At 39.8% G+C, this 12,232-nt stretch overlaps 1 protein-coding gene across 7 annotated transcripts in view; it reads right to left on the bottom strand.

The window, feature by feature from the left end:
• Positions 1–100: 100 nt before the first annotated feature.
• csnk1db (casein kinase 1, delta b) overlaps positions 101–12,232 on the bottom strand; it is a 35,167-nt gene continuing 23,035 nt past the window's right edge. For 3 of the 7 annotated variants that reach the window (XM_042396301.1, XM_042396307.1, XM_042396308.1), the window contains 6 exons: positions 11,444–11,672; positions 11,111–11,281; positions 10,839–10,987; positions 7,761–7,929; positions 6,240–6,373; positions 101–362 (listed from right to left, as the gene is read on the bottom strand). In XM_042396301.1, coding sequence (XP_042252235.1) covers positions 312–362; positions 6,240–6,373; positions 7,761–7,929; positions 10,839–10,987; positions 11,111–11,281; positions 11,444–11,672 — 903 coding nt within the window. In that variant the 3' untranslated portion in view covers positions 101–311. Of the gene's footprint in view, positions 363–2,803; positions 3,230–5,676; positions 5,748–6,239; positions 6,374–7,760; positions 7,930–10,838; positions 10,988–11,110; positions 11,282–11,443; positions 11,673–12,232 lie in introns of those variants that run through there. The other 4 variants (XM_042396305.1, XM_042396303.1, XM_042396304.1 and 1 more) reach the window with 4 other exon arrangements.

Below are 12,232 nucleotides of genomic sequence, written 5' to 3'. Positions count from 1 at the left end.
AGAGAGAGAGAGAGACAGAGAGACAGAGAGAGAGAAAGATAGAAAGAAAGAAAGAAAGAAAGAAAGAAGGAGAGAGAGAGAGAGAGGGAGAGAAAGAGAGAGAGAGAGAGAGAGAGAGAGAGAGAGAGAGAGAGAGAGAGAGAGAGAGAGAGAGAGAGTACAGACCCTTTAAGTCAGTCAGAAAGCAGTTTGAGTCAGAGGCTGGTTTTCAATGGTAGCTGTTACAGTAGTGATTAATAGTGGTGGTGGTTAGTATGTCTGATCACATCTGAGTGAACACGGCTTGGTCCGCCAGGTTGCATTGTGGGGGCTCATCGAGGAGCTAGGGGATGGAGACCAGCAGGCGGTACACCAGACACCATCTAGAGGAAACACAGGACAGGAAATTGGAGGGTCAAACAAACAACCATACATGTGTCATAACTCACTGGCTGCATTAAGCTTCCCAGACACGCTTTCCTATACTGTCACTGCCTCAAGATATACATGTATGTAGACCTAATGCATTTTCAAGCCAATGTCAGCTAAAACATAATATTCATGTTCACCCCATAATCCACATAATCAAAAAACTGCACAATTTCTAAAGACAAAAAGAGCTGCAGGGCAACTAGTTGTAGCTGATTGGGGCTAATAACAATAGCCCAATATTTTCGATAATACTGCTGTGATGACAGGAACAAGCTTTAGCATAAGAAAGGAAATTGCAAAAATGTCTAAAATTGCACCACTGAGGAAAGGTTAAGAGTGTAATTATTAGCGGCAGAGCTGTGATGCAGCTGCAGGAACGTGATATACATGATGTGGTGAAATGAGCTTTACAGACCCGGACATATGGCTGCGGACTTGCACGCGCTTCTATGGATGGCTTTGCTGTCTTTAAACAATCAAACACCGCAAGGGGGTAGGAAACATGTTGCCAAAATGTCAGGACAGCTGTTATATGGACATTGTCAGTATTAAAAAAATAAAGCAATTTGAAGGAAACCAGTAAAAATACTGTTTAGAGGTGATTTGTATGTGACAATCATCCTTGCCTTTTCAGATTTTTTTTTTTTTTTAACCATATGTCACATTTGATAGACATCTGTCAACTCTGGCTAGCCAACATATGACACATATTCCAGCTACTAGTAGCAGTGATAATGCCAGTGCAAACTAAACATAGTTAACTTTAGAGGCAGTGACAAATTATGTCCCCCGGCACCCCAATCTAAACATTAAACAATAATGTTCCACATGTGCGCACTGGAAAACCAGTTGGTGACCTCACAACAGCAAGAGGAGGTTCTTTTGTTGTACAAATGTTAGATTGCGTGCAGACCTCTGAATATGGATGTCACTATTCATGTTTTTTAATGCCCATTCTCCAACCAATCCAAAATACATTTAAGTCATTTAGACTGTACAATAACATGATGGCATGGCTAAAAGGGGAAAACTGTTTAATGGGGACATTATGCTTTTTGTGATTTTTTGTTATTTTCTGTTAATTATAAATTGTTATGATGTTGGATATCTATGCTAAACATGGGGCGCCCTGGAGGCCTAGGTTAAGGCACATACCACATAACTGCAATGTCCATGCTTCGACTCCTGGCCGGGGGACCTGTGTTGCATGCCCTACCCCTCTCTCTCTCTCGCTACATTTCTGTCAAATATAGGCAAAAGCCTGAAAAAATAAAAAAAACATACGTAGAAATGCTCCCTGCAAGTCAAAACCCAGGGCTTCAACCAGATCTTAGTGCTTTGTTTGCAACTTTATTTTCTACCTTCTACCTTACCTTGCCCATAAACGAATGTCCATTCTGTAGCCTTTGTTGCTAAGGTTTTTCAGCGTGTTGTTCATGTTGTCCCCTCTCATATTTCCGATCGGATTTCAGCTTGAACATGAACGGATGTATTTGAGAAGTTGACATTTCGAGTAAAGAACAAGAGAAAGAAGTGAAATTCTACTACTACTGTTTGTTTACTTAGCCTCCCAAGCCACCAGAAGATGGCTGAGACGCAGCTTCTGAAAGCTGGTCAATCAGAACAGAGTGGGCTCATCAGGAGGAGGGCCTTAAAGACAGCTAAAATGGCCTGTTTCAGACAGAGGTTGAACTGAGGGGCTGCGTAAATGGTCAGTATGAGTTAAATAAGGTTTTTTAACTGTAAATGTCATGCAACTGTCATGCAAAGATATTCCAGTTGAGCCCCAAATTAAAAATATAGACCTGGAAATGTGCAGAATATGTCTCCTTTACAGACAGGGAAATAAAAAAATATTACATTTTCCCAGTTCTAATCCTGTGTCCCTGTGTTAATTGTTCAGTTACATCTAACTGAAAATCCTGACCTGTATCTGCATGATTTTATGCATCACACTGCTGCCAAATGATTGGCCGGCTGGATAACTGCATAAATAAATAACCAGGTGTACAGGTGTTCCTAGTAAATTCCTTGGTAAATGTACATCACAGTACAGAATAGGGGTGTCATGATATAGCGGTATTTAAAAAATGAAACATTGATATCATGTTAATGATACACATAACATAATATCATATAAATAATCCAGCGACTCTTAAAACCCCTTAACAATCTGATGGCCTATCCACAGGCTGTCACATCTATGCTATGGACACAACTCTTGTCTTTAAGTGGGTACTCATGCGACACATCTTTGGAAAGCTTTGGAGAGAAAGATTCTTGTGATTTGATTGATGCAAACTATCTCAAGATATAATCACAACAGGAGGTACAATCAATGGCTCTGTCAGACCACCAACAAACAAACAATTACAAAATTCATGCTACTCACCTATGAAGCCTCATATTACTGATGACCATGACTGATGCAACCCTGACAAAAACGGTGTTGTTACATTGGCAAAGGTTCAGTCGATTCAATCCAGTAAAATTTTTAGTCCAAAACACATTATTACATTAAAAAATATCCACTAACGGCTGTTGCATCAAATTAGCTGGCAGATGTCCTAATCTTCCAACATACATACAACAACATCTCCGTCAAAATGCATTGGCATGTAAACATTAGCCCCATCTTGGTATCAAAATGGCAACTGCACTCTGACCTTTTGATCGACACCTCACTTGACCCAATAGGAGCTTCCATGTCCTGTCCACAGCCTTCAATAGCCAATAAGAGTCCATGTTGAAAGGAGGTGCATGCCCCTCTTTTGTAAAGACCGAGCCAATAGGAACAGATTCTGCTGATGACGACGCTCTGAAAATGGCCATATGCTGCTTTATTGCTTTTTATAAAGCCACAACATGGAAATTATGTAAATATAACTAGTTTGCTGTGATTCACTTTTTATATGAACTGCTTTTCCACCATAGCACTTATTTTGACTCTTTTATATGTATAAAGTTTAGTCTCAACAGGGGAACAAAGCACTATAATGTGTTTATGCTTCAGTTACTCTGAAGCAGAGTAACAGGGTAACTTTATTTGGTATCTTTTTTGGAAGATGCCTAGACATACCTGTACAAAAACATGTAAAATATTAATTTTCTGTGGTATTGTTATTAAATTTGAACTTGGACTAGGTAAGGCTCATGACAGCCCTAGTACAGAGGACACTAACTTCAGATTCAGTGTGACTTTAAGGGATAGGTTTGGATTTTTTCATCTTAATACAATATTGACATGTCACAGGTATACTAAAAGAGTTATGGGTTGCTGTAACCATTCCTGCTCTCCATTACTGGCTGTGAAGAGATCCATTTTGTAGAGTGACTACAGTGTAAGTGATGGAGGACAAGATCCACACTGGTGTAAAAATGCATTCTTAAGTTCAACTGAAGCAAATATGAGGTTTCAGTTAGACAAATCAACTGTCTTTGGCCTGGTATGTGTAGGTTTATTGTCAGGCAACAATCTAAACATAGCACAAAACGTAAGGAAATTTGTGTTTGGTAGATTATTTCTTTGTTGTAACAATGCTTCTTGGCAATAAATCTTTTACCATTGGAAAGCCTGTTCATTTCCCTTTAAAATGGTGCCACATTTGTAAGGAACATGCATTTGTGGGATGAGCAGCAGAGCTGAGTATGTGGCTTGAAAAATATGCCAAATCTTCTCTGCCAATGCCAAACAGCTTATTTTGCGGTTTTGAGGTTCTGGTACCTGGGGGTACCAGAACCTCAAAACAACAGTCAATAGTGACAGCAAAATAAGCTGTTTGGCATTGGCAGAGAAGATTTGGCATATTTTTCAAGCCACATACTCAGCTCTGCTGCTCATCCCACAAATGCATGTTCCTTACAAATGTGGCACCATTTAAAAGGGAAATAAACAGGCTTTCCAACAGTATAAGATTTATTGCCAAAAAGTATTGTTACGACAAAGAAATAATCTACCAAACACAAATTTCCTTACTTGTTGTGCTATGTTTACATGCAATTACCAGGACATATCCCTCTACAGCTCAGCAAGGAAATACTGTCAAAGCAAACACAAAGGGATGTTTGTACCAAAAAGACAATCATTCTGGTTGATCTCCATCAAATCTTTAGATGGCACATTTGCCTGTTTTGTCCCGTGTCATGTGCTTTCGTGTTAGTCACTTATCTTGCACTGTCAATAAAAGGTATATTTGCACATAATGAGCAATGTGGATGTTAAGAAGAGATCATCACTTCATGAGATTACAGCCATCAATACATCTCTCAACATACAGCATGTGAATGCTCTATTAAGATAGATTTGAGCAAATCCAAACCTATCTTTTAATCAACATGAACAGAACATGCACTGATTTAAGTTATTTTAGACTCTTTTTTTCTTTTAAAACAACCTTTCCTCCTTCAAAATATAGAGCTCTCTCTTTCAGAAGAACTGGATGACATGTTTTCAGCTATAGACATGAGAAAGTTGTAAGCTGACTTGCAAACGAGTAGCTTCATATCATGCAAGTGTTTGATGTGAAAAAACAGGGAGGCAGAAATCTGCAGGTTAAGTAACATAAGACTGCACCAAGCAAGACTGGAGGGGTGGGTGTAGGTAGGCAAGATTCTTTGGGACACTTTAGCTGTAGGTCTGCTATATGATTGATGTGCCAACAGGGATCAAACCAACAGTGCAAGCAACAAGCCGCAGGCACAGAGCTGATTAAAGGGGCATTCTGTCAATCCTGAGTAGGCAATGACAGAGTTACATTCTTAGGCTATGATGCACTGTGATGCATTATCCACTCCAGTTCTTTGAGGACTGCAGCCTCCTGCTCAGAAAATAATCAGTATCCAACTGTTCAATGAAACTTTGTTAGTACAATGCAGCTACAATGTCACCAACAGCCCAGTAAATGTAGTATTTAATGGCTGTGATGGTATTGTGGCTGTTAAAGCTAAGTCTCATTCACATAGTGGATGTCTGGCTCACTGTTGAACAACTGAGCATCTGCTGTGGTGTTCACCCCTGATTCCAGGTAGAGCTACTTTTGTATTGACATGAACCTGTTAATGTTGCTGATCTGATTTTATACACGCCATGTGTTTTCTTCCTGTGCTCCTTGTCTATTGAGAAAATTTGTCTCAGATAAAATGGCAGACAAAAGGCTGAAGGTGAAACAATCTGGAACCAAGACTGAACACAGCACTCTGAGGCAGCCCAATGTAGAACTGGAACTTGGACCAATGCATCTCTGGTGCTTTGGGGATGGGACTCACCCAGTGTTGCCGCCGTCACACAAGGACGTGGCGAGCGTCTACTTGGCATGATGCTCGTAGGGAATGCTATTCTGAAGTTGGGGGAAGGGAGAGAGAAGGCCCAATATGTCAAGTCAGAACCAACATCATGCACTAACCACAGAACTGGAGAAAACTGGCTGAATAGCAGCACTTCACTTCTCGCTGACAGGAAGCATGAGACTGGTATGCTGTAAAAGCTAAGTATTGAGACTTTCTTTTGCTGTTCTGGATCTTGGCTCTGTGTGAAGTGCTACACAGGTCTACTGTAAATCTTGTAAACAAGCACTCCTTGAGAGTGCCACTCTTGAAGTAGCAAGATACACCATGAAGACAAAGTTTAAAGAACTTTAAAATATAATTGCACCGAATACTGATTACCATTAAGCATGAAAGCACAGCTTCCTCCTGCATATTCAGGAGAGGGCTTGTACTTCAAGCATAGCCTAGGTGGATAGAGTTTAGATTTTTTTCTTTCAGCCCTTGTGTGTGGGTTGGGAGTCACTATAAGAAGGAAGGAGATGTGTCTCAGGGATGTCTTGTACCTGTGAGGTGGACATGCGGGAGGTGTCTTGCCGTCCTGTTAGATCTGAGGATGACACATTGACAGGAGCACCGCGGTGCAGTCGCATGCTGACCTTTCGCTCACGCTCCATACCAGATGCTTGTCGAGGGGAAGCTGGGGAACAGAGACCACGAACTAAGCAAACCATCAGCATCATTTTTGAAGAAATAGATATGATTATAGATTTCACGTATACTTCCCTAATTGCATTAGATTCCTACTGTTTGCTTTGCTTCCAGTGCCTTTTGAGTTTTTTGCTCACATTGTTTTCCCCCTAACAATCAGTCCTCAGACTTAATTCATATAGCACCTTTCAAACAAATCAAATGCATTTAAAAGTGCTTTACAAGCGACTGACAAAATGTAGGATGTTAAAAATGGATTTAGAGACTAATGCAAACCAAAATAAAGTTAAAAGTTAATCGAATAAGACAATAAAAGATGGGTAGTTAAGATAAAAAATATTAAAAGATAATACAAGCAATAAAAATAACATTAAAAACAACATAATGAAATACTACACAAAATAAATAGATTGTAGTAAAACAGTAAAATGTTAATAAAATAAATGATGACAATAAGTATAAATAAAACCATAAAATTATAAAATACTACATAAAAGCCAGACTAAATAGATGGGTTTTTAGATTACGTTTAAAAATATCTATATTTTTAGCTCCTCTCAGATCCTCTGGAAGGCTGTTCCAGTGGCTTGGAGTATAACGGCAGAAAGCAGCATCACCAAATTTCTTGTGGAACTGCTAAAAGAGACGAACCAGTGGATCTGAGGGGCCTTCCTGGTTCATAAACAAAAGGTGTTCTGAGAGTTAGTCTGGTGCAAGGCCATGTAGTGCCTTAAAAACTAATAAAAGAATTTTAAAATCAAAACAAAAACTGACAGGTAACCAGTGTAAAGACTTTAAAATAGGCGTAATGTGTGCTCTCCTTTTGGTCCTAGTCAGCACTTGTGCAGCAAAATTTTGAATTAATTTTAGCTGATTTATTGTATTCTTTGGTAAACCAGAAAGACATTATAACATTACAATAGTCTAACCTGCTAGTTACAAAAGCATGCATCAGTCTATGTTGCTCAGAGAGAGAAATAAGAACGAGAAACAACATAAGACAAAGTGCATTAATGTTTAAAACAAACATCTACATAACTTTTTATTTACAATGACTATATCTAAATACAGTATAAAAACTGAAATCAAGCAACCTGTCAGTTTTTGATACTGCTGGCCTAAGAGTTTTAGTGTCCCTCAACCTGCCAGTGCCACCTTTACAGTAGTAAACAGACCTCAAGATTTCTGAATCCTACACTGAACATCCTACATATCTGGACAAAGCACATCTGTGAACTACTGAATTATAGCCTTGAAGTCCTGAAATTATTAAGTACTTCACACTACACTGATTGTTTTTTAAGCATTTGTTTCACTCCACAACTACTGACCAATGTGGAGTCCCTAGGAGCTGAGGAATGGTGGAGTGAACTGACCTGTGTGTGAGGTGGGTGTCAGCGGGGTGGGTGGGGCTCCATCTTGGGCTCCCCGTGGCCGTCCTGATGCAGCTGGTATTCCTCTGGCCCCTGGGTTCCTGCCATGTCTCAGCCTGTCCTCCCGGTCCCGGCGCTCTCTCTCTGCTTCCTCTGCTGCACGGTTGGCTCCCTTTGAACAACAATAACAATCAGTTAACAAAAACAGGACTAGTAGATAACAGATACAAGGCTGTAACCTTAGATGAAGTTCCTGATCAAAACTAGTAAAGATGCTTATTCTTTTATACCTCTTATGAACATTTACATCAGTCGGACATGACAATCATTGGGTTTTGACATGAACCATGGCCCGAAGGCCCATGGCCACAAAAAGTTACTCTTTGGCCACCAAATATTCCCTTTAGGTGGCCCCCAAGTTTTATCCCCATACTGTGAGCCGTCACCAACACAACTGGGAATCCACATAGGAAGTGAGACGTGAGTGAGCGCGTCCACACCAACTGCGATTTGTGCGTTCAGCTTCTCTGTCCACAGAACCAGCTGTCTGTCAGCAGCAGCTGCTGACCAGCAGCCGGCTTACCTGCCTTCACCAGGCTGACTGACAGCAGAAATTTACTGGAGCAAAACAGTTTCCACATCAGCTCCACAGGAAGTAATCAACATTTTCTGTACTTATTGATTGACTGATTTTATTTCCCCGCCCACCTTGGCAGGTGAGTATGCCTGTAGTGAAACAGGCAAGCTCACAGACAAACTGGGAGCCTTGATTAATCAACGTAGATACCGTTGATAGGTTCAAAAGACATATACAGCGGGATATTTGTATGATTTAAACAGCTGTCTGTGCAGATTACGCTTCACATTTGACACCCTTCTCAACAACAGCTGCCATCTTGCTTTAATACACGGCAGAGTTGTTACTGGGTAATGTGTGCCCTCTGTAAGAGCTTGTAGGCAGATACCTTGCTCCCCCTACTGGTGGCACTGTGGTATTGCATTAGAGCGCTGCATCAAAAGATTTTATAATACAAAAGTTGCAAGTCTCTGCTTACTCTAAAAAGTAAAATATTAAAAGCAGCAGCTCATGTGCATTCATGATCAATTATCCTTTAACTTTATATCCTTAGAAAACCAACAATATATAGTAGGGTCGAAAAGTCTGAGACTACATTGAAAATCTCTAATATTTTCATGTAAACCTGGAAATAATTAGAAAGTTTAGGGTTCAGAAACATTTAAAAACACAAGAAGTAATGACATGTAAAATGGAGAGGAAATATTTATGGTTATGCACTATTTCTAGGTAAGCAAACCTGTGGCACTGACCAACTTAACTTGTTTGTACAAAAGGTCAGATTTCCTTGAAGCATGCGTTCAGATGACTACTCATCAGAGGCTTGTTCAAGTAACTCAACTTGCAGCCAGAGTTCACCTGTTAATAACTATGGCGTTAAAATATAAATATTGTGGAAACCACTTATAGTGATCATCTCTGTCCGGGTCAAACTGATTATTGTTATTGGATAATTATAACCCATTTTGTTTCTTCTTCTTAATTTCTCATGCAGATTACCATCTTATCTACATTTGAATATTTATTACATCAATATAAAATAATGAAATGGGCAGCTTTGCTATTTACTGAATTTTATTGACTTTCAAAAGAAGCCTACAACTGTTTCAAACGCTTGTTTCGCTGCTGCATCTTGGTGGATCATATTGGCACTATGTCATAAGCTTCAAGGTGATTACGTTTTTCCATTGAGAGACAATGACTTTCTTTTTCGCGTCATGTTTTCAACATGCACACAGCACCAGCTCAGGTAACCAGTCCGAAGCGGGAGGGTTGTGCGTTTAGGCTTTGAGGGTGGGGGCCGCAGCAACCCACAGTGAGAAAGTTGAACCAGAATCAATTTTTGGAGAAATGCAACTCGTAACGCTATACAACCCTGCTATGAGGGAAGACAAAAACATTACTGTGAAGAGGGGAGGACATTTCTCTTTATTTGATGTTAAAAGTAAAGTTAAGTTTTGCTGATGGCTTCCTGACTCAGAGAGAGAGAGAGAGAGAGGGCAAGAGGGAGAGAGAAGCAGTGGTCGAGCGAGCTTGAGAGTTCATGAGGAAAGCAATGGTAGTGAGAAAGCTGGTGAATGAGAGGAATAAAACATTATTTTCTGACTGTTTCACAATGGTTACAAATAAACACACCCACAACCCCACACAACCATGCGGAAGTGCACAGCAACGCCTGATAATGCTGCCGCACCCGCTAAGTACATATCATATGTGTATCATGGGAGTAAGGTAAAAAAAAAGAATTACCCTAGTTTAAATTTTTTTTCTATATGTTTTCATGTATAAAAAGACCCCAAATGAAAACTGTAAGCGCACTACTTGTTTAATATAAGCGAATTATTTAAACAGCATTTGTACAGGAATGATTCTGTCCCAAGCTTTTTGATCTATATAAGTGGTTGATCACTGTTACTGTGATCACTATAAGCGGTTTCCACTGTATAAATAAATATGGTTTCTTCTAAATCTTTTCTTTGTCAACTTTTTTTTTTATACGGCATATTCAATTCTGTTCATTTAGTGAATTGTCACTTTTAAGGAAGGCTGTGTTAAATTGCCTTTTATGTGTTGTTTTAACATAAGTTTACATTTGGGCCACCAAATTTAGGGGTTTGGTGGCCCGTGGGGCCAGTGCTTAAAAATATTATTGTCTATCCCTGATCATAACAAAATATATGGTAAAATAACATACCATAAAACCATAAATGGGAGTATTTTTACTAAGATTGTCCCCTGATTACATGCTGTTTGAAAAGATTTCCCATCATAATAAATATAAAACCCTGAGAAAAACTGTATGAAGAAAACATGGAAATTATCAAACGCAAAAATATGGGCAAAATAATTTTAATCCAAAAATATCACTTTTGCAAATTGGAAAAAAAGTACAAAGGTGTCAACACAAGTTACTCCCCATGGATCAAGGCAGGTATCTACAAATACATTAGCATATACTGTAGCTGATGGCTTTGACCCCATACAGTTCAGATATTAGTACTTACAAACTTGAGCATGTTCCAGTCAAATACATAGTCATAAGAGAAGCCCTGTCTGTGGAACAGGTTCCTGAAAAGCTGCCGTAGGTATGAGTAGTCCGGCTTGTCATCAAAGCGCAAGGAGCGACAAAAATTTAGGTAGGTAGCAAATTCAGCTGTGACAAAGAGGGAAAAAACATTTTTCAGCTCAGACTGTGCTTGATTAATATTGGTCAATAGGGAAATATGAAATTAAAAAATTATTTTAAATGATCAAAGCCTAAAAGACGTTGACTTACACGGGTATCCCTTGCAAAGCACCTCAATTGGTGTGGACATTTTCTTCTCACTGATCCGTTCATACTTCTGCCTCTTGGTGGCAGCCTTGAGGCCCTGCCAAGGCAGCGAGCCCAGATTAAAATACATGAGAACGTAGCCAAGGGACTCCAGGTCATCACGCCTTGACTGTTCTGCAGAGAGAGACAAAAGACAAGGGGAAGGATGAAGAGAAGAGGAAAAAAGGGGTCATTATTGCACTCTGAAAAAAAAACAACAACTTCCAATTTACTGTCTAAAACATGCAGTTATGTGTTCATGTCAAAAATGTCTATTCAGAGTGTGTATTTTTGTACCAATCCCCAGATGTGTGTTGATTGAGGCGTAGCGTGCAGTGCCAGTCAGATTCTTGTTCTCGCGGTAGGGGATGTGCTGGTGTGTGCGGGCGTCACGATATTTTTTAGCCAGGCCAAAGTCAATAATGTAGACCAGGTTGCCCTTTTTGCCCAGCCCCATCAGGAAGTTATCAGGCTTCACATCTCTATGTATGAAGTTCTTGGAGTGAATGTACTCAATGCGACTGATCTGCAGTGGAGAAAACAAAACAGATAAAGTAGGTCACCACACCAAGAGCAAGAGCATGTTGCTGCATTCAAGCACTGAGTGAACAGCTGAGCTCTCATCCGTCCCACAGCTCCTTCTGTACACCAATGTTAAGTCACATTTTGGAGGAGGGCAGACTAATGAATTTACTGACTAAACTTGACGACGAAGCGGTTATTCAGAGCAAACCAATGGTTTATTAAGTGTTACTACATTCTTCTTCAAATTTTTTAGTTTTTTTCTTTTCAGGGGTCCAAGCACCTCCTGTTGCCTAACCCTAAACTTAATCCTGCCTGTAGACAATACTACATAAGTGAAATATTAATGCTGCAATACATTTACATTTTCATGAATATCAGACATTACATGTAGGAGATAACTATCAGTTTTCAAGCATCCTAAGCCCTTTAAAAAAGCAATGGCGTGGATGAATAATAATAATAAAGCTGCAAGCAGCGATGATTGGGCCCTTACACCTTCGTGCGCGTATGGTTGCGCCATAGTTCAAAGGCTTTTTATTGTGGGCATACAGATGTGTTCAG

This window comes from Thunnus maccoyii, chromosome 20, assembly GCF_910596095.1.
Source record: "Thunnus maccoyii chromosome 20, fThuMac1.1, whole genome shotgun sequence".
NCBI lineage: Eukaryota > Metazoa > Chordata > Actinopteri > Scombriformes > Scombridae > Thunnus > Thunnus maccoyii.
The sequence above is the reverse complement of the archived record's forward strand: the minus strand, read 5'-3'. Positions and strand labels throughout refer to the sequence as shown.